The 18,840-nt window shown below is 48.1% G+C and overlaps 1 protein-coding gene and 1 long non-coding RNA gene across 4 annotated transcripts in view; both read left to right on the forward strand.

Annotated features, from left to right (window-relative positions):
- Window positions 1–7,573: 7,573 nt before the first annotated feature.
- Window positions 7,574–16,394, forward strand: LOC129513320 (uncharacterized). The gene is made up of 5 exons (XR_008665226.1): window positions 7,574–8,025; window positions 9,018–9,103; window positions 14,469–14,570; window positions 14,937–14,984; window positions 16,085–16,394. It is a non-coding gene; the product is annotated as an uncharacterized LOC129513320 (long non-coding RNA).
- Window positions 16,395–17,513: 1,119 nt separating this feature from the next.
- SPEN (spen family transcriptional repressor) overlaps window positions 17,514–18,840 on the forward strand; it is a 96,711-nt gene continuing 95,384 nt past the window's right edge. For all 3 annotated transcript variants that reach the window (XM_055332548.1, XM_055332549.1, XM_055332550.1), the window contains exon 1: window positions 17,514–17,935. In XM_055332548.1, coding sequence (XP_055188523.1) covers window positions 17,853–17,935 — 83 coding nt within the window. In that variant the 5' untranslated portion in view covers window positions 17,514–17,852. The remainder of the gene's footprint in view (window positions 17,936–18,840) is intronic.

Consider the following 18,840-nt stretch of genomic DNA (forward strand, 5'->3'; position numbering starts at 1 on the left):
GAGCTATGCGGGTGCCTGGCTGGGTCCCTTGGTTGAGCACGTGACTCTTGATCTTGGCCTCTGAAGTTCAAGCCCCACGTGGGTCATAGAGCCTACTAAAAAATAAATAAGAAGAAAGGAGATATGTCTTTTTAAAAATGTAGTACTCTTAGACCTTTCAAGGAAGTCAAATATTCATGATATATCCTGCGTGCCAGCAACTGATGCACTCATATCATTGGAAATAAACCTCAAGTCAACTAACCAGTTTGTGAAGAAAATGGCCTCTGGGTTGCTCAGCTATATTTAAGTTCTACGTCAGGGATATGTGGGTGGCTCAGTCGGTTAAGTGTCTGCCTTTGACTCAGGTCATAATACCAGGGTCCTGGGGTCGAGCCTAACATCGGGTTCCCCACTCAGTAGAAATCCAGCTTCTCCCTCTGCCTCTGCTCCTCTGCTGCTCCCCCTATATGCTCTCTCTCTAATAAATAAAATCCTTAAGTTCTACATCAATGATTTTCAGGAAGGTGTGAGAAAGTCCCACGAAACAGATGTATCAGAGTGCCCTAGGACTCTGATATCTCATTGTAGGGAGACAGTCTTCCTCAGCCCTCAAAAGAACTCTGACAAATCAGGGTAACTGATAGAAGCATAGCATGTGCTGGGACAAGGGAAAACCAGTTTAAGACTACATAGGCTAGCCAGTGCAGCATTTCATGAGTATTAGGAAATATAATCTTTTTTTTAATTTATTCAGAGAGAGAGAGAGAGAGAGAGAGAGAGAGATTGAGAGGCAGAGTCACAGGCAGAGGGAGGAGCAGGCTCCATGCAGGGAGCCCGATGTGGGACTCGATCCCGGGTCTCCAGGATCACACCCCGGGCTCAGGTGGCACTAAACCACTGCGCCACCGGGGCTGCCCAGGAAATATAATCTTAACCACATTCTAGGCTGCATCCAAATTGATAAATACTTCCAAATAGAGGTGGTTTCAATGACTATTCAGCATAGGTGTTTCAGGATAAAATGCCCATAAATACTTTAAATCCGTATTTTATCACATGCTCCTCTAAGAAATGGTAAGGAAATACAATTGAAAATAAAGATTTTAACTGATCGGGATGCCTGGGTGGCTCAGCAGTTGGGTGCCTGCCTTTGGCCGAGGGCATGATCCTGGGGTCCTGGGATCGAGTCCCACATCAGGCTCCCTGCATGGAACCTGCTTCTCCCTCTGCCTGTGTCTCTGCCTCTCTGTGTGTGTCTCTCATGAATCAATAAATAAAATCTTTGTAAAAATTTAAAAAATTTTTAACTGATCTATACTTATCAGTACCGAGGATTCTAACAGTGGAGCTCAAACCCAGGATGATAAACACGTTTTCAAATAAAGCACACAGCCCATCCAGTTAATTGCCGTTCACTAGGGATTGCTGTTGCCGGAGCAGGCTCCCGTGGGACAGGTGCAGGAAACCTACTGAAAGGAAACGATGGGGCACTTCGATCTTAGGGCATTACTATTCTTGTGACAGAGTCAATTCGCCATCATTGGTCTAGGCTTTTTACAGGAAGTCCAACAAATGCTGCAGAGTCATCAGGGATTATTGAGGTACAGGCTTGAGAAACGAGGGCAAGGTCTGCTTTGTTGCATCTCTAAGCAAGCACTGCACGACTGGCTGAATCACCTCAGACTGCCGGTGAGCACTGATGGTTACATAAATTCCAGGAAAAGCTCTCTGCTAGAGTCTTTGGCCTACTGACCAAATTCTTCCAGGTACCGACCAAATTCCAAGTTCAGAATTTGCAGAGTCTGTAGGAAGGTAGTATTCTTTTCCAAAGAAATTGTATATTATTCACGTCATTATGGAACAGCTACCGGGCTAGAAGCAGACCATATCCTGAGGGTGTAGTCATTCTCCCAGGAGCCTACAGGTTTTGAGTTCCTGAGTCTCTCACTGACCCAGGAACTTTGTGAGATGGAATGTACTTTCTACCGTCACCGTCCCTGGCATCTTCCCCTCCAAGTCTACTGCATTACTTTTCCCAGAGGCACTCCAGATTCACTTTTTTTTTTTTTTAAAGATTTTATTTATTAATTCATGAGATAGGCAGAGACATAGGCAGAGGGAGAAGCAGGCTCCACGGAGGGAGCCTGACGTGGGACTCGATCCCAGGACTCCAGGATCACGCCCTGGGCCGAAGGCAGGCGCTAAACCACTGAGCCACCCAGGGATCCCCACTGATGTTTTTCTTTAATCTAGTCCAATAGAGCTCTTGCCCCACTGCTCCACCAAAACTTCTCTTGTCAAGGTCACCGATGACCTCCTCGGTGCTCCGACAGCCATCCTCCTGCCTCCCCTTCACCTCTTGGCAGCATTCCACAGGCGATCACATTGATCACTCCCTCCTCCTTCAGTTTCTTCCTCTCACTTCCAGGACACTGCTCTCTCTGGGATTTCCTCCTAACTGGTTTGTTCCTCCACAGACGCTTTGCAAGTTCCTGACTTCTGAGACCTCTTAGGTGTCAGAGTGCCCCGGGGCTTTCCTGGTTCCTTTTCCTGATTATTCTCTTGGTGATGTCATCCAGTTTCAGACTTTAAATTCCATTCATATGCTGATAACTCCCAAACTCTCCTTCCCAGTCTTGTCTCACTGGCTGTTCTCTCTTTCACACACACACAGTCACACACACACATATATATACGATGGATCTCATGAATAATACATAAAAATATAGATCTTCTTTCTGAACTCGAGATTCACATCCAGCAGCCTACCTAATATCTCCATCTGAATACCTAATACCTCAAACTGAACATACTTAAAACTGAGCTCTAAATATTCCTTTATAAAACTGTTCTAGGGGTGCCTGGGTGGCTCAGGTCAGGATCCCAGGGGTCCTGGGATTGAGCCCCGAGTCAGGCTCCCTGCTTAGCAGGGAGCCTGCTTCTTCCTCTGCCTGCAGCTCCCCCTGCTTGGGCTCTCTCCACACCTCTGGCAAATATATTAAAAAAACAAGCCTCCCCCCCACAAAAAACAAAACAAAACCCTGTTCTAGCCAGTGTTGATTTCAGTCTATTTCAGTTGATTACAACTCAACCTTTTTAGTTGCTTAGGTCAAAAACCTCAGGTTTATCTTTAATTTCTCTTATCAACTCTATGATCAATACATCAGCAAGGCCTTCTGGATTAACCTTCAAAATAGATCCATGGGCAGCGCCAGTGGCTCAGCCAGTGGAGCCTGCTTCTCCCCCTGCGTGTGTCTCTGCCTCTCTCTCTCTCTGTTTCTCATGAATAAATAAAATCTTAAAAAAAATCTTAAAAAAAAAATATCCCTTAGGCAGTGAAGCCACCCCCCATCTTTCTTTTGGGTTATTCAGCCTCCTCATGGACTCCTGCTTCTATCCTTGTCTCTTCTCTCTCCCCCACCACACCCCTGTACCTCTGTCCCCAAACCAGTTAAGTTTCATGAGAACAGCAATCTGTTTTCTTCAGTGACATATCCTAAGTACTTGGCACAAAGTTGATTATTAAATAATAAAGATCCTGACTTTTTAGAAGACTTCTTGATGTGTTTGTCTATATAAGCCATTTGTGTACTTATTTATTTTAAAGATTTTATTTATTCATGAGAGACAGAGAGGCAGAGACACAGGCAGAGGGAGAAGCAGGCTCCCTGCAGGGAGCCCAACGTGGGACTAGGTCCCGGGTCTCCAGGATCACGCCCTGGGCGCAAGGCGGGGCTAAACCGCTAAGCCACCCAGGCTGCCCTATATAAGGCATTTAAACCATGATTCCAGGGGATCCCTGGGTGGCGCAGCGGTTTGGCGCCTGCCTTTGGCCCAGGGCGCGATCCTGGAGACCCGGGATGGAATCCCACGTAGGGCTCCCGGTGCATGGAGCCTGCTTCTCCCTCTGCCTGTGTCTCTGCCTCTCTCTCTCTCTCTATCATAAGTAAATAAAAAAATAAATAAAATAAATAATAAAAAATAAATAAACCAAGATGCCAAAATGAGAAATCAATAGGTTCCTATAATCTGCACAATTATCAGGATAGATAGAAAAAAAAATTATCAGGATAGAATCTAGTTATAGGAATGACCATTTGTACTCTGGCAAGACAAATGTTGGGTTGTTCCAGGAGTCTTATTTTCATAGACATGTTTCTATTTTTTTAAGAAACATACCATTGGCTGCAAAGATTTGTTCTTTGAACTCCAGTACTTCTGAAGTGCTGAATTTCTGAGTTTTGCCTCAAAAGGGAAGACTATTACAGCATGTGGGAGTGCTTCATTGCTGCCAAAAATATTTTGAAGAACTTCCCATATTACTAAAGTCTCTAAAAGAGCTCATTTATCCTTACCAGGAAAAGGTTATTACTGTTATTGTTTTAAATTCCCTCCTATGCTAGAATTTGGCATGAAAAAGCTGTCCTTTCCTGGAACAATGGCTAGAGATCTTCAGCATTTCTACATTGCTTAGAAAAGCTGCACACAATCTTCACCAAATGCCAAAAAAATAAGCCCAAGGGGCCTAGCACATACCGCTTAGACTCTGCCCTGGCTAAGGATCTTTGTATAATTAAAGGGTCTAGTTAACATCCAATCTCTCTCCAGGAACACAAAGTGGTACAAATGAATTCAGCAGCACAGTTGAAAAACCACGGGAACAATGGATTGGCGATGGTGGAATTCTCTCGTCCTGCAGGATTTGACAAAATGAAACCAGTCCTAGACTACATACAAAGCATATTTACTCCAAGGACAGATCATGAGATTGTTGTAATTCAGAATCTGTTTATTTGAACATGGCTCTCTGCACGTTTAAAGTCCACCTGTTTAATACTGTTCGGGCTTTCTGGCTTAGAAAGCTGGAAAATGTTTTGAGGCTAACATAAAGATGGGAGAGGAGTTTCCTGAATTTCTGTTCAACTGTTTTTGCGAACCCATGCCATTGGTCCTAAGGGAGAGGTGAACAGCCCAAAATACCACCCACTCTAAAGAAAGTACAAACTGAAAATATTTTGTGCAAAAAAAACAAACAAAAACGGATGTGCTTTTAGCTTAGTATTAAGTGTAACAGTTAAAGGTGTGAAATACGAACATGCTTTGTAAATAAAAAAACAAATTCTAGGAATTAGAATTAGGTGGAACACCTACATCTGTACAAAGTGAATTGTCCAATCATTTTCTAAATTTCAACTGCCTGGCTCGTAAAGGCATAACGTGTTGTCTGTGTTATTAGGATAATCTGTCCTAATTCCCAATAAAATGAATAGCTTCATAGCGCTTAATCTTGGCCGTGAAGGCAAAAAAATGTAATAGCATTTCAAAAACAATGATTTTCCTAGGATCTCAATGTCAAAAAAATGTACAATATTGTGCTTCATACTGAGATGGGAGCATGAAAACCTAAAATTCCACGCAGTGCTTTTGCTCCTACTGAAACGAAGACAAAATTTGGGATCTAACAGCCACTCCTCAGATGTTTCTTTCATCTGGAAGCCATCAAATCCTGATCTGTTCCCTTGACGATCCCATATATATATATATATTTTTAAACTTTTCATCCTGTCATTATGAGCTTAACTCCCTATCACTGGAACAAATAACCAACCCCCTGTAATTCCTACACAGTAAGGGGTGGCGGGCGTGAAACCCTACTGTAGCTGCAACACCCAAAGACTAGAGCCAGAGAAGGGCTGGCTCGGTTAGGAACTCCTGCTGCCGCGAAGAAAAACAAAACTTAAAACCACCACCACCACCATTCAACAAAAATACCTTGCACACACACACACACACACACACACACAAAAAAAAAGCAGCAAGGCTGGAGGACAAAGACGGCAGCCTCACTCTCGAATTTCCTGGCTTTGTTGACTCAAGCCGCAAAAGTGGACATTAAAATGCCAACACTCGCGTTAAACATTCCCTTGAAATCTCGGAAGACAAAGGCTCTTTTCAAGTTTCGAAGAGGAGGACACTGGAAGAAGGCACGTTTTAGGGAGTCAATTTTCTATTTACATACTCAGGGGGAGCTTTAGAAGAGTTAACTGGAAGAGGTTCTCGGCAGACAGAAATCATACATCCCCGTCTATTGTTCCAGTTTATGGCTCGGATGGAAATAATGGGCCGTAAAACCTATCAGAAACCAGTTGCGCAGTGCGTGCCTCGCGGCCAGCCAATGAGCGGCAACGCCTCGGTTCTCCTACTGGTGACAGCACTTCAAAGACACTTTTAAAGAGAAAAAAAAAAATTTTTTTTTTTTTGTTCTCTTTTCCCGAGCCCGATCTCTCGGCTGCGCGGGTGCAGGAGGCACGCCCCGTGCCCCCCCCCTCGCCACCGCTGCCGAGGCTCGGCTCCCCTCGGCGCGCAGGGCTCCAGGGAGCGCCTTCACCCCTGCGCGGGGTGGGGGTGGGGGGCCCAGGGCAGCAGGGAATCGGGAGGGGCCCCCCCCACACCCCCTGCGGCCAGTCGGGGTCACACGCGGCGCACGCGCGGCTCCGGGGCGGCGGCGCCGGATCCCAGAGGCCAAGAACAAAGGGGACGCGCTCGCCTTCGCGGCTGGGGCGAGGGGGCGGGGCAATGGGCGGGGCCACCCCTGGAGTCGTCGCCAGCCCCGCCCCCCGCCGGCCTCGGCGGCGCGCGCCCCTCCCCCAACGCCCCGCGAAATGGCGGCCGCGTTATAAAATGGCGGCCGCGCCAGGCCACGAGCGGAGCCATAAAAGGCGCCCAATAAAAGGCGCCGCGGGTGCTTCCCCTCCCCACGCCGCCGCCGCCCCGGCCTTCCCTCGCCGCTTCTCGAGCCCGCAGACGGGGCGGCGCCCCGCGGCCGGAGGCCGACTTCAGGGGGCAAAGGCCGACGGAGCCGAGCGGCCGCTCCCTGGGGCGTCCACGCCCGCAGCGTTAGTTCGTGGCCACCAGCGTGAAGAGGGACGGGGGGGGGGGTCAAGGACACGGGGCCGGGAGCCCCAGGTCGGCGGGCGCGCTGGAGCCGGAGGAGGCGCGGGCGGCGCCGGCGGGTCGGCTCTCCCTCCACGCAGGCCTCCAGTGAGCCGGGCAGGTCTTCGGGGCCTCGGAGGGCGCGGCGGCGGCGGTCCCCGTGAGGTCCCGGCGCTCCCGGGCTCCGCTCCGGCCGCGGCGCGGCCCGCTCTGGACGTTTCGCTTTCTTTCAAAAAGCGCTCGCTTCTCTGCGCGCCCCATCCCCCAGCTTCCCTCGGGCTCCGTCTTTCCAGAAACTTCTCAGGGAAACAGCTTACCCACAAAAAAAAAAAAAAAAAAAAGAGGGTCGCGGGCTCAGCCCCCGCCCCGCCTCCCTCCCGGAGCGTGCGCGCCGGATTGGGCGGCGAGTGCGGCGCGCGCGTGTGCAAGTGTGAGAGGGGGGCGTGCGCGCGCGGCGCGGCGGGGCGGGGCGGGGCGGGGCGCGGCGCTCTCACGAGGAGGGAGCGGGGTTTCCTCCCCTCCCCCCACGCCCCGTGGCTGCGCAGGCGCGTTGGGGCCTCGGCGGGGGCGGGGCAGGGCCGAGGCGGTCGCCCCGTTGCTCCGCGCGCCTGCGCACTGGGGCGTCTCCGCCGAAGTGTGTTCCGCCCGCGCCTGGCGGCAAAGTGCGTCTGGGCCTCTCGGGCGCGCCCTCCTTCTTCCCGCTTCCTCAGCTCCCCCTCGGGCGCCGCCGCAGCCCCTGGAGGGGTGTCCTCGAGCTCGGCCTCCCCGCCCCCCTCGCCCCGTGCCCAGGGGCTGAGGTCGCGCCGTGCCCGGTTGGCCTCCTTCCAGCCCCGCGTGCGCCATGTTGGGTCGGGCGCCCGCGGCGCGGCGGCGGCGCTTTCTCCGACGGAGGGGGGCAGGGGGAGGGGGAGGGGAGGTGGCCGGGCTGCGCGTCGTGCTCGCCGAGCGAGAATAATAAAGGTGTCCTTTCTTTGGGACGCTGCCCCGGGTCGCCGAGGCGGGCTGCCCTGGGTGCGCGGCCGCGGACAAACAAAGGGCCCGGCGCGGCAGCTCCTTGTCCCGGGCTGCGCGGAGTGGTAACCATAGCAACGGCCTTTGCTCTTTCTCAAGGTGCCTCTGGTTTTATTTTCCTTTTCCTCTTCCCTTAGGAGCGTGGGGGAGGTGACGGCCGGGGTTGTGGGTTCTTAAAAAAAAAAAAAAAAAAAGCCACCGCCTCCCCACCCCCCACCTCTTTTTATCTGGCCGTGGGATCCACTTCCGTGCAAGCCCGTTTCTGAAATCCAGCAGGTTGAGGTTAAGGAGGGTTCCCTCGGCGGGTCGCGGAGGTCGGCCCCGTCTCCAGCCCCAGCTTTGTTTCCTTGCCGCCCCCCCCCCGCCCCCTTCCTTTTGAAGGACCTTCGTTTCCCGGGGGGGCGGGGCGGGGGGAGGCACTGCCTTCCTGCATTGGTTCAGCGTGTAATGCGGCTTCAGAGCCTTGCAGACGGAAGGTTGAAAAGAGGGAGCAGGTCCGCGAGCAAGGCTCCTCGGGGGCCCCCAAAGACGGACGTGGCACTTGCAACTTGACATCTTAGGGTCGCGAGCCGCACTTCTTGGCTCTGAAGTCGTTGGGCGGCGTGTTCCGCTGCCCCGCAGGTGCGGGCGCACCAGTGACCGCGCAGAGGCCGAGGTCAGGGCGGGTCAAGGCTCTGGGCGGAGCCACGCAGTGGGCCCTAAGGAAGGGAGAGCTTTCTTCCCGGTGGGAATTTTGAGGTGGTGCCAGATTCCTAACAGGAACTCGCAGTATATAAAAAGCTGTTGAACAGGCTGTTGAAGCGCTAGCAAGTACTAGAGTTCTCCTCCTGCCAGCGAGACGATAATTTGAAGCTTGGAAACGACCAGATCGGCTGTCCCTTGAATGGGCAGGATTTTGGTTAGACGTTCTGTCCTAACAAATTAGGGTTAATGAGTCTTTAAAGTCAGAAGTCGGAGTCCCCCCCCCCCCCAAAATAAAACAAAAAGTCAGAGTCCATAAAGTAAGGATAGCACCACTAAGTAAGGGGAAGAAAATTTTGTTACGTTTTATAATTTAAAAAAAAAATTTTTAAAGGAAATTCTACATCCAGAGTAGGGCTCGAACTCACAACTCCAAGATCAAGTTTCTCATACAGCTTCAACGTGGATGGAACTGGAGGGTATTATGCTGAGTGAAGTAAGTCAATCGGAGAAGGACAAACATTGTATGTTCTCATTCATTTGGGGAATATAAATAATAGTGAAAGGGAATATAAGGGAAGGGAGAAGAAAGGTGTGGGAAATATCAGAAAGGGAGACAGAACATAAAGACTCCTAATTCTGGGAGACGAACAAGGGGTGGTAGAAGGGGAGGAGGGCAGGGGATGGGAGTCAATGGGTGACTGGCACTGGGGGTTATTCTGTATGTTGGTAAATTGAACACGAATAAAAAATAAATTAAAAAAAAAGAAGGGTCTCATACACTACCCACTTAGCCAGCCAGGCATGCCACATGTTTTTAAATTATTTATTATTTTTAAAAGATTTTATTCATGAGAGACACAGAGAGAGGCAGAGAGACAACACAGGCAGAGGGAGAAGCAGGTTCCATGCAGGGAGCCCCATGTGGGACCCGACCCCGGGATCACGCCCTGGGCCCAAGGCAGACACTAAACCGCTCAGCCACCCAGGGATCCCCCACCACATTTTTTTTTTTTGAACCTGTTCATTTATTTGTATGTTTTATAATTTTAAATAGGCATAAAAACAACATTCTTAGATGGAGTCTAATAATCAGAGTCTCTGGAAACTGATCTTGATGGTACAATATATTTAAGTTGAAAATTGTGAAAGACAAGAGTAACCCGATTTGAAGCCACTTTTCCGAGTGTTTTAAGTGAAAGGTTTATGCTTGTGTGTGCTTCAATTATCTGGAAACACAGACCCCTTTTATTAGTTCATCCCACTATGCCCCTTCACCAGCTAACAGTATACGGTGAAATCATTGGTTATGACTCTTAATGGTTCTGTTTTCTTAGAAAAGTCATTTTAAGTTAATCTACCATCCTCCAAGAGAGTTAGCCTGAGGAATTCTTTTTTTTCCCCAAAGTATCTTCCAAATAAAAGTATAAGCAGTGTTTCTCATGACTTTTGTAGTATATAGCCTGAAAAAGTTCAATGAGCTCCTCTGTCAAAATACTGAAATTTAACTTTTTAAAGCCTTAAAAATAATTCCATCATTTAATTCAGAAAGGAATCATGTCTTATATAGTCTTCAAATAGTATGGTTTTATTTTAAGCCAAAAGGTTTTAGGTGTCTTAATTGTGGAATATTATATAAAATTAGCAATCATAACCATCTTGAAGATTACTGAGGTAGTGATGTGATTTAAAGAGGCATTACTATTAAATAACAATAACTGAATTAAAATGGACATAGTTTTATTTATTTAAAAAATTTTTATTTATTTATGATAGTCACACAGAGAGAGAGAGAGGCAGAGACATAGGCAGAGGGAGAAGCAGGCTCCTCGCACCGGGAGCCCGACGTGGGAGTCGATCCCGGGTCTCCAGGATCGCGCCCTGGGCCAAAGGCAGGTGCCAAACCGCTGCACTACCTAGGGATCCCAAAATGAATATTGTTTTAAAGACATTTCAAAGGAGTACCTTAATAAGTTTTTTTTTTTTAAGATTTTATTTATTAATGAGAGAGAGAGAGAGAGACCCAGACAGAGAGAGAAGCAGGCTCCATGCAGGAAGCCCAATGTGGGACTTGATCTTGGTACTCCGTGATCACGCCCTCAGCATAAGGCAGATGCTCAGCCGCTGAGCCACCCGGTCGTCCCCATAAATAAGTTTTTTAATTTTTTTCTACTTCAAACTAGAGCAGGGGAGCTTAAAACCCTAAGCATGCTGAAAATTTCAATACATATGTAACAAGTTACTAAATGCATTTTATTTGGTGGTATTATTTTTGAGATTCCATCAAGTATGCTTTATCTTCTCTGAATTAATCAATAGCCTTATTTATTTCCATTCTGCTTACTCTCTGGTGTTTAAAAGTTCCAATCTCCTATGCTTAGGGTGTTTTGGTTAATGTATATCACTGCTGGTGAAGAGGTTAAATTTTTTCTCACATGAGGATCAACAATAGAGGTTTAAAAGGTTGAGTGAAATCTCCAAATTAACATAGTGAATAATAACATTTTGTTCACCTGGGATCCCTTAACATAAATATGTTGATTTAGTGTAGTCCAACATGAACATTTCAGAGAGAACTTAAAGTAACCCAGAGACTGACTTCCAAAAGTGTTTTTATTATCTTTTTCTAATTATAAATGCAACATATGTTAATCAAAGGAAATTATAATTGAAAAGTTTTTTAGGGGGATGCCCCGGGGGGCTCAGTGGTTTAGCACCTGCCTTTGGCCCAGGGCGTGATCCCCGAGTTCCAGGATCGTATTCCCGAATCAGGTTCCCTGCATGGAGCCTGCTATTTCCCTCTGCCTGTGTCTCTCCCTCTGCCTCTCTCTCTGTGTCTCTCATGAATAAATAAATAAAATATTTTTAAAAATATAAAGTTTTTATTCATCTAAGATATTATCTTAAAAAAAAGTTTTTATTCATCTATATTTCCTAAAAAAACTTTTATTTTTTTAAAGGATTTTACTTCTTTATTCATGAGAGACACAGGCAGAGGGAGAAGCAGGCTCCTTGCAGGGAGCCAGATGTGGGATTCGATCCTGGGACTCCAGGATCACGCCCTGGGCTGAAGGCGGCACAAAACCAGAGCCACCCGGGCTGCCCTGAATAAAAACTTTAAAAAATTTTTAAATCTCAGGTGAGGTAGGTGGGGGCAATAGGTGAAATAGGTGAAGGGGGAAAAAAAAAAAAGAAATAGGTGAAGGGGATTAAGAGGACACTTACGATGAGCGCTCAGTAATGTATAGCATTGCTGAATCCCTATATTGTACACCTGAAACTACACAGCACGTTAACTTTATGGAAAGAAAAAAATTAAATTCTACCACATAGTCACAGCTGTGATTAATGTATTTGCAAATATCCTTCCAGTCCATTTTTTTCCCAATTCCATAAACATTAATAAATTATATTCATAATTCTGAATATTAGGTACATTAGCAGTGTTTCCTCATACAGGGGGAAAAAAGTTAAGCAACTTTCCAAGGAAATGGTAAAAACATAAGAACGGATTTTTTTTTTTTTTTTAAAGAAAATGTCAGCCATTACATTCATTTCTGGAATACTAAAAACAATGTGGGATAAATTATTTAGCTTACTTAGAGTTTGAACAGTAAAAGAGATTATGAGATGTTAGCTTGCCGAAAGTATGATTTAGAGGACTAGCTGGCTAATGTTCAATTGATTGAAGTTCTGATAATTTATGTATATGTAATTCCACCAGACTGGGTCTGCTATATCAAAATAAATCTGTTAATGGACTGGTCTCTCTTTCACCAGTTGACCCTCAAAACTACAATATGTCAAACACTCTGAGGATAATATAGCTGTGTTGTCAGTTTTATTTTCTACCGTTTTGAGAAAAACTGATTCTAATAATAGAAGGAATTTGTATTGTCAAGTTGTCAAGTAGGCTTTGATCATTTTAGAGCTAGTTAATTTATTTTTATTTGATGCCTTTAGGAACAAATGCTTATATTTTAAGTATATGTTTTGTCATGAAATAGCTTAATTTTAATAGCTTAGGACTAAATTTGTAACCAAATTATTGTTAAATTCCTGGTAATGATTCTGTCCTCCTGTTTAAATGTTGATATTAATTTATCTGCTCTATTGGCTAGGTTAGCATTCAAAGCCTGAGTTTGAGGCTCAGATGCTTTCCCCAACTGGGCTTCCATTACGCATGACTGAACTCTTTGAGCACGTCTAGCATGCTAAATACAGGAGCTCTTCACAGTGTGAAAATAAGACCTGATTAAAAACACATCTAGTTTAATTCCTCGTTGCAAATGGCTCTGCTTTTAATGTAATCTTTCTGAATTATCATTAATACTCAAATGAGGAAATTCACTTCACCATCCATTTTATCATAGATGAAAGCAGAGATCACACCCTACTTTTGATCTTTTTCAATGAGCATCAATTATTAATTGTTAAAATAAATTTAAAAATCAGAATAACAGAGTGGGTTGCCTTGCTGTTGAAAACATACAAAGATAAATGCTGATGAAGAAATTCTGCCTTTGTAAATATTTGTACCAAAGACAGAAGTAGAGAGAAGCTTTCCCAGTGTTTCCTGATACATTGCCAATAGAAATGAAAGGCACTGAAAAAATCAGACACTTGATTTGGGACTGTGCAATGGGCATGCACTTACCAGTTTTGTTGTTATTAAGAACTTTGGAATAGAAAAAGCAAAAATGAACAAAGAACTATGTACTTAATATGCGATCACTGCATTTTGATTTGACTATAGGACCTATATAGGCTTTAACCCTGAAAATTGGGACGCCTGGATGGTTCGGTGGTTGAGCGCCTCCCTTCCACCCAGGGCATGATCCTGGAGTCCTGGGATCGAGTCCTATGTCGGGCTCCCTGCATGGAGCCTGCTTCTCCCTCTGCCTGTGTCTCTGCGCCTCTCTGTCTCTCATTATAAATAAATACAACCTTTAAAAAAAAAAAAACCCTGAAAATTGATAATGATATGTTCTTAATTTCAACTGATGCTTAGTTTTGATATTAATATGAAATTAGTGGTCAACTTAATAGTATTCATGATATTTTTGTGGTGTGTTACTTCCAAGTCCTTTTACATACATCATCTTTTCTGATCCTTCTAGCAACCTTTTTTGGTAGAGAAAGCAGATTATTTCATTTTGCATATAGGGATATTGAGACTTTCAGGATTTAATTGATATGGCTAGTTCATTATAGACAGTGACAAAATTGGAATTGGAATTTCTGATTCTTAACCCAGCACTATTTCTGTTATATATAATGTCTCTCATTATATCATCAGTGTTGTGTTTTTCTAGTATAATATGAAGCTCATGGTCATGTAGCGTTTGTTATGCTGAAAGAATCAGTAAGGAACATGGACAGTACTTTTAACCTGCCACTATTAAGTTTAATAAAGATAAAATTCCTACTTGGATAACTCATTTGAACCTATCATCTAAATGTGAGCTATTTTTCCTTTAAATGAATCTGTTCAATTGAAATTCGTGTCATATTTTTTTCTTTTGGCATCATAGGAGCACATTAAGAATTTAAGCAGATAAAAATTAAAATGTTGTTTTACTATTTAATTACCCATTTAGGCTGATGTCTGTTGACATTTTAAAAACCCAAGAAACTAAAATGATTGCTTTGGTTGCTAGTTTTGGTGCCAGTTATTTTGACTAACACTTCAAGAGAATCTGAGTATAAGATGCTATCAAATGATGTTTGGTGGGATTTTGCTAGCCTTTATATTGTTAGACTGTTTCTTGGATGTTTGGTGAATATCTGGCAAGATGAGAAATGATACTGTTAAGTTGACTTTTGCTTCTAATCTTTTTGACATTCTATGATCTCTAAAGGTCTTTGGGAGAACTTTGACTCAACTGCTGAACGATTTGGGTGTTGGTAATTTTCCACCAGGTTTCTCCTCCACTACTTCCCAAAGGCGGGGGGACTTGAAGGTATTTGTAAAGTCTTCGTAAATAACTGCCCATTTCAAATTAACTTACAGAAATTAAGTATCTACTCTGCTTTTTACATGGAAAATCAGCACTGTTGTTACAAGACCTTTAGGCTAACCTAAGAGAACTAGTTCAAAAAAATTTTTAGGTGGTAAACATGTTGCTTTAACTTTTATTTAATGTCCCGTCATTCTTGTGCCATTGGAGAACGCATTAGAAAAAATATCTTAATTGCTTCTTATTTTGTTCTAGTTTATTCTTTTGTTGTTCTGTGGGAGTCCTAGATGGATGCAAAATACCGTATTCAATAATTAACTAATGTAATGATTTTGCTTCTAAAAGGCTCCTCCCCCCCTTTTTTTTCAGCCCTTTGATTTGTCTTCAACATGATTTTGACTGAAGTCTGCATGGAAGGTGAGATATGCCCTTTCCTTCTGTAATTGCGAGATGCTATTGTGAATCATCCTCTTTGTCAGTTGCCCCTCTTAATGCAACTGAGCTGAATCTCTTCTTCTTCATGATGGCACTTTGGTCTTTCCCAAGAGATTTCAGCTAATTCAGAGCCTATGAAATTTTAAATGAGTAATTTACATCCTATTTTAAAATGTGTTTCAAATTGTGGTTGCTTCTATTGAAATGCATGGTTCATGGAAAAATGCATGTCATTTCAACACCAACTGCGGTGGTATAGGCAGAACTATATAGTTCATGAGTTTAGGTTAATAGTGTGCTCTTGACACTCCTTACGTGATAATTGTGACAAAAAATGGCCAAATGTAAATGGCCAATCCTACATCTGAATGTGGGATTTTTAATTTAATTAATTTATTATTATTATTATTACTATTTTTTACTGAGGAGTCCATTCCATAATATTTTCAAGAACACAAATCTCCATTTCACTTAATGACTGATTTGCAGTTGCAGTGAAGACAAGATTAACCTCTGGGGTGGCACTAAATACCTTAACTAAATTATCAGTGAGTGCCAATATTGTAGTGGGGCTTTTCAGTTTCTAGCTTTTCTTGACCACCTCTTTCTGTTTCTCTTACTGAACTTAAGCCAGTTAAATTACCTGGCTCAGAATCTAGAAGTTTTAGAAGTAATTTGTCAAAATTCCAAAAATCATTTCAAATGGGTGGTAAGGTCAGCACCTCAGCTAGCTGATCTAGTACTGTAATTGTTGCAACTGTGTAAGGCAGGGGCTTGCTTAGCTTCCTCAATGTCCTGAGAGGAGGAAGGAGAGATTATCTCAACTGATCAAGTTTATTTGGTATGGGCTATTAAACCAAATACAAGAAAAGTTGATGTGACTCTCAGCCAGACACCATCATTAAGAAACTCACGTTAGGACTATGTGGTGAAAAAACAACAACAACAACAACAACAAAAAACCCGACTTGGAGCATTACTGTCTGTGGAACCTAAGAAACTAATTATGCACCGGTGACCCCAGGTACTAGTGCCACTGATTATGATGACCAGATTTCCTTTTCTTTCTTTCTTTTTTTAAGATTTTGTTTGTTCATTCATGAGAGACACAGAGAGAGGGTCAGAGACACGGGCAGAGGGAGAAGCAGGCTCCACGCAGGGAGCCCGATGCGGGACTCAATTCTGGGATTCCAGGATCAGGCCCTGAGCCGAAGGCAGGCGCTAAACCGCTGAGCCACCCAGGCGCATCCGGATGACCACATTTCCACTTCAAAATAGCATAGTTTGGTGATAAGGAGACAGTGAATGAGACCACATAGTTAAAATGTGGTGTGTACGTGAAGCACCGCACCTTTGATATTTTCTGTACTTAATAAAGAATGGAAAAGAAAATTGAGTGGCTGACTATTCTAAAGGATTCCGTTTTCCTGGACTCAATTGTCTTAATTTTGTGGGTTTTCTCTGGGGTTCTGTTAATGGGTATTTTATTAAATGATTTATTTGACAGAGAGAGAGGAGCACAGACAAGCGGGGGGGGGGGACGGCAGAGGGAGAGAGAGAAAGCAGGACCCCCGCAGCGGAGGGAGCCCCCGCGGGGCCGAAGACCACACCCGGGATCCTGGCCCCAGCGGCAGGCGGAGGCTTAGGCAACCGAGCCACCCAGGCGCCCCTAACTGGCCTTTGTACAAAAGCTCAGGTGTGGTCTTTAAAGGTCCTCAGGCCTGGGAAGGCCAGAGAGGTCTGATTCGTTCCTATGCTTAAATATTAAATCATAGTAAATCTCCGTGTACATCCTTTTCTTTTCTTTCTTTTTTTTTTTTTTACAATATCACACGTGTGGCCGTCGCAGTCCACGCGTATTCCCGGCGTACCATGAGGACCAGCTAGGATATCTTGCAAAAACATTTCGCAAGGTCCTCTATAAAGTACAGTTGCTTAACGTTACAAGCTAATGATCTTGAGAGGGGCGGGCTTCTGAGGCCGACGCCGCTCCGCGGGGCAGCGGGGAGGGCGGCCTAGTTGACACTTTCCCAAGCGGGCGGGGATCCGAACGCCCGGAAGCGGGCAGAAGCCGACAAGGGGCAGAGACGCGGCTTCTCCCCGGACAGGCCCCGGCCGCCGCTCTCACGCGCAGCCCTCTCAAGAGCGGCCGCCTTTCTCCTTCCTTCCCGCGGGCCGGCGGCTCCCGGGACCCCGGCCCGAGCGGCGGGAGGCCGCCCCCGCCGCCGCCCCCGCCCCCGCCCCCGCCCCCGCCCCCGCGCCCGCCCGCCCAGCGCCGCAGGTTGACTGCGCGCCCGCCCCGCGGCCGGCTCCCTGCGCGGCAGCGCGCGTGCGCCTGAGGCCCGGGCGCGCGAGCGTCCCTTCCAGGCCCCGCGTTCCCCCCTCCCCCGCGCGCCTGCGCGCCGGCTGGGAGGAACTCGGCGTCTCGGCCGCGGCGGGCGGGCGGACGCGCGCGTGCCCGCGGCGAGGGAGGCGGGCCGCGCGCGCCGGTGGGAAGCGTCCGGCTGCCACAGCGCCAGCTCCGTCGTAGCCGCGGCCGCCCGGGTCCCGCTCGCCCCTCCTCCCCGCTCCCCCGCCCGCCGCCGCCCGGGCGCATGCGCCGCCGGAGCGCGAGGGTCGGCTTCGGGTGTGTGGTGGCGGCAGAGCGGAGCTGCGAGGCCCGAGAGTCAGAACCTGGGGGAGAGGGATGGTCTCTGCACGGGGGGGAGCCGGAGGAGCCGCCGCCGCTGCCGACGCCACCGCCGCAGCCGCCGCCGCCGCCGCCTCGGCGCCCGCCTCCCGGCGCTGACGGGCTCGTACGGAGCCGGCGAGGGAGAACCCGCACCCGCGGCCGCCGGCACACCGCCCAGCATGGTCCGGGAAACCAGGCACCTCTGGGTGGGCAACTTACCGGAGAATGTGCGGGAAGAGAAGATCATCGAGCATTTCAAACGGTGAGTGACACGCGGCGCTGGGCCGCGCTCTCTCCGCGGGCGCTGCTGCCCGCCCGGCCCGTTGCCGGCCCCTCCCCGTGCGCGGAACTGCTGAGGGGACCGGGCCGGACCCGCGGACGGGTGCAGGCGGCGCGCGCGGCTGGGCCTCGCCTCGGGCTCGGGCTCGGGCTCGGGCTCGGGCTCGGCCTCGGCCTCGGCCTCGGCGGAGCGGCCCGGCGACCAGGGGGCCGCCCCGGCCTCCGCGGACCGGCGCTGCCAGGAGGGGGGCCGGCGGGGCGGCGGTGGGGTCGCGTCCTGGCGCCCCGGCGCGGCCGACCCCGGGCTCCCGCCGCAGCTCCCGCCCGGAGATGTGTGACCTCGACACGGGCTGGTGCGACGGGAGCGGAGCGGTCTTACCCGGACGCCAGCCTCGGTGGGCGGTGCGGGAGCCGCTCGGAGCCGGGGACACGCTGCGGGCTTCTGGGCGCCGCTCTCGAGCGGCTGGTGACCCCGGGACTCCAGGGGGACGGCAAGCTCGCAGTTTCTCCTTCTTATACGTCTATGTAAAAAAAAAAAAAAAGAAAGAAAGAAATTGAATTGAAGGAATGTGCGCGCGTGTGCGTGTGCGTGTGCGTGAAGACGGTGCCTGAAGAGAAGTTGTGCGCCTGTTTGGGCTCTTTCGGCTTCGCGGCCGCCGTCGAGCCCCGTGGGGGCCCGCGGGCTTCGGGGGCAGCCCCGCTGCGGGGAGCGCTGCGCTGCGCTGCGCTGCGCGGCGCCCCGCCGGCGTCGGCGCCCGAGGGCCTCGGCCGTGCCCGTCCGCGGCCGCCCGGCGAAGCCCCGGGGCCGCCCCTGGAGGGACGGGGCTTCCCGCCCGCCCGCCCGCCCGCCCGCCCGCAGTTCTTGGGCCGGTGGTCGGGAGAACGCAG

The sequence above is a fragment of the Nyctereutes procyonoides genome, unplaced genomic scaffold, assembly GCF_905146905.1.
Source record: "Nyctereutes procyonoides isolate TBG_1078 unplaced genomic scaffold, NYPRO_anot_genome, whole genome shotgun sequence".
Classification (NCBI taxonomy): domain Eukaryota; kingdom Metazoa; phylum Chordata; class Mammalia; order Carnivora; family Canidae; genus Nyctereutes; species Nyctereutes procyonoides.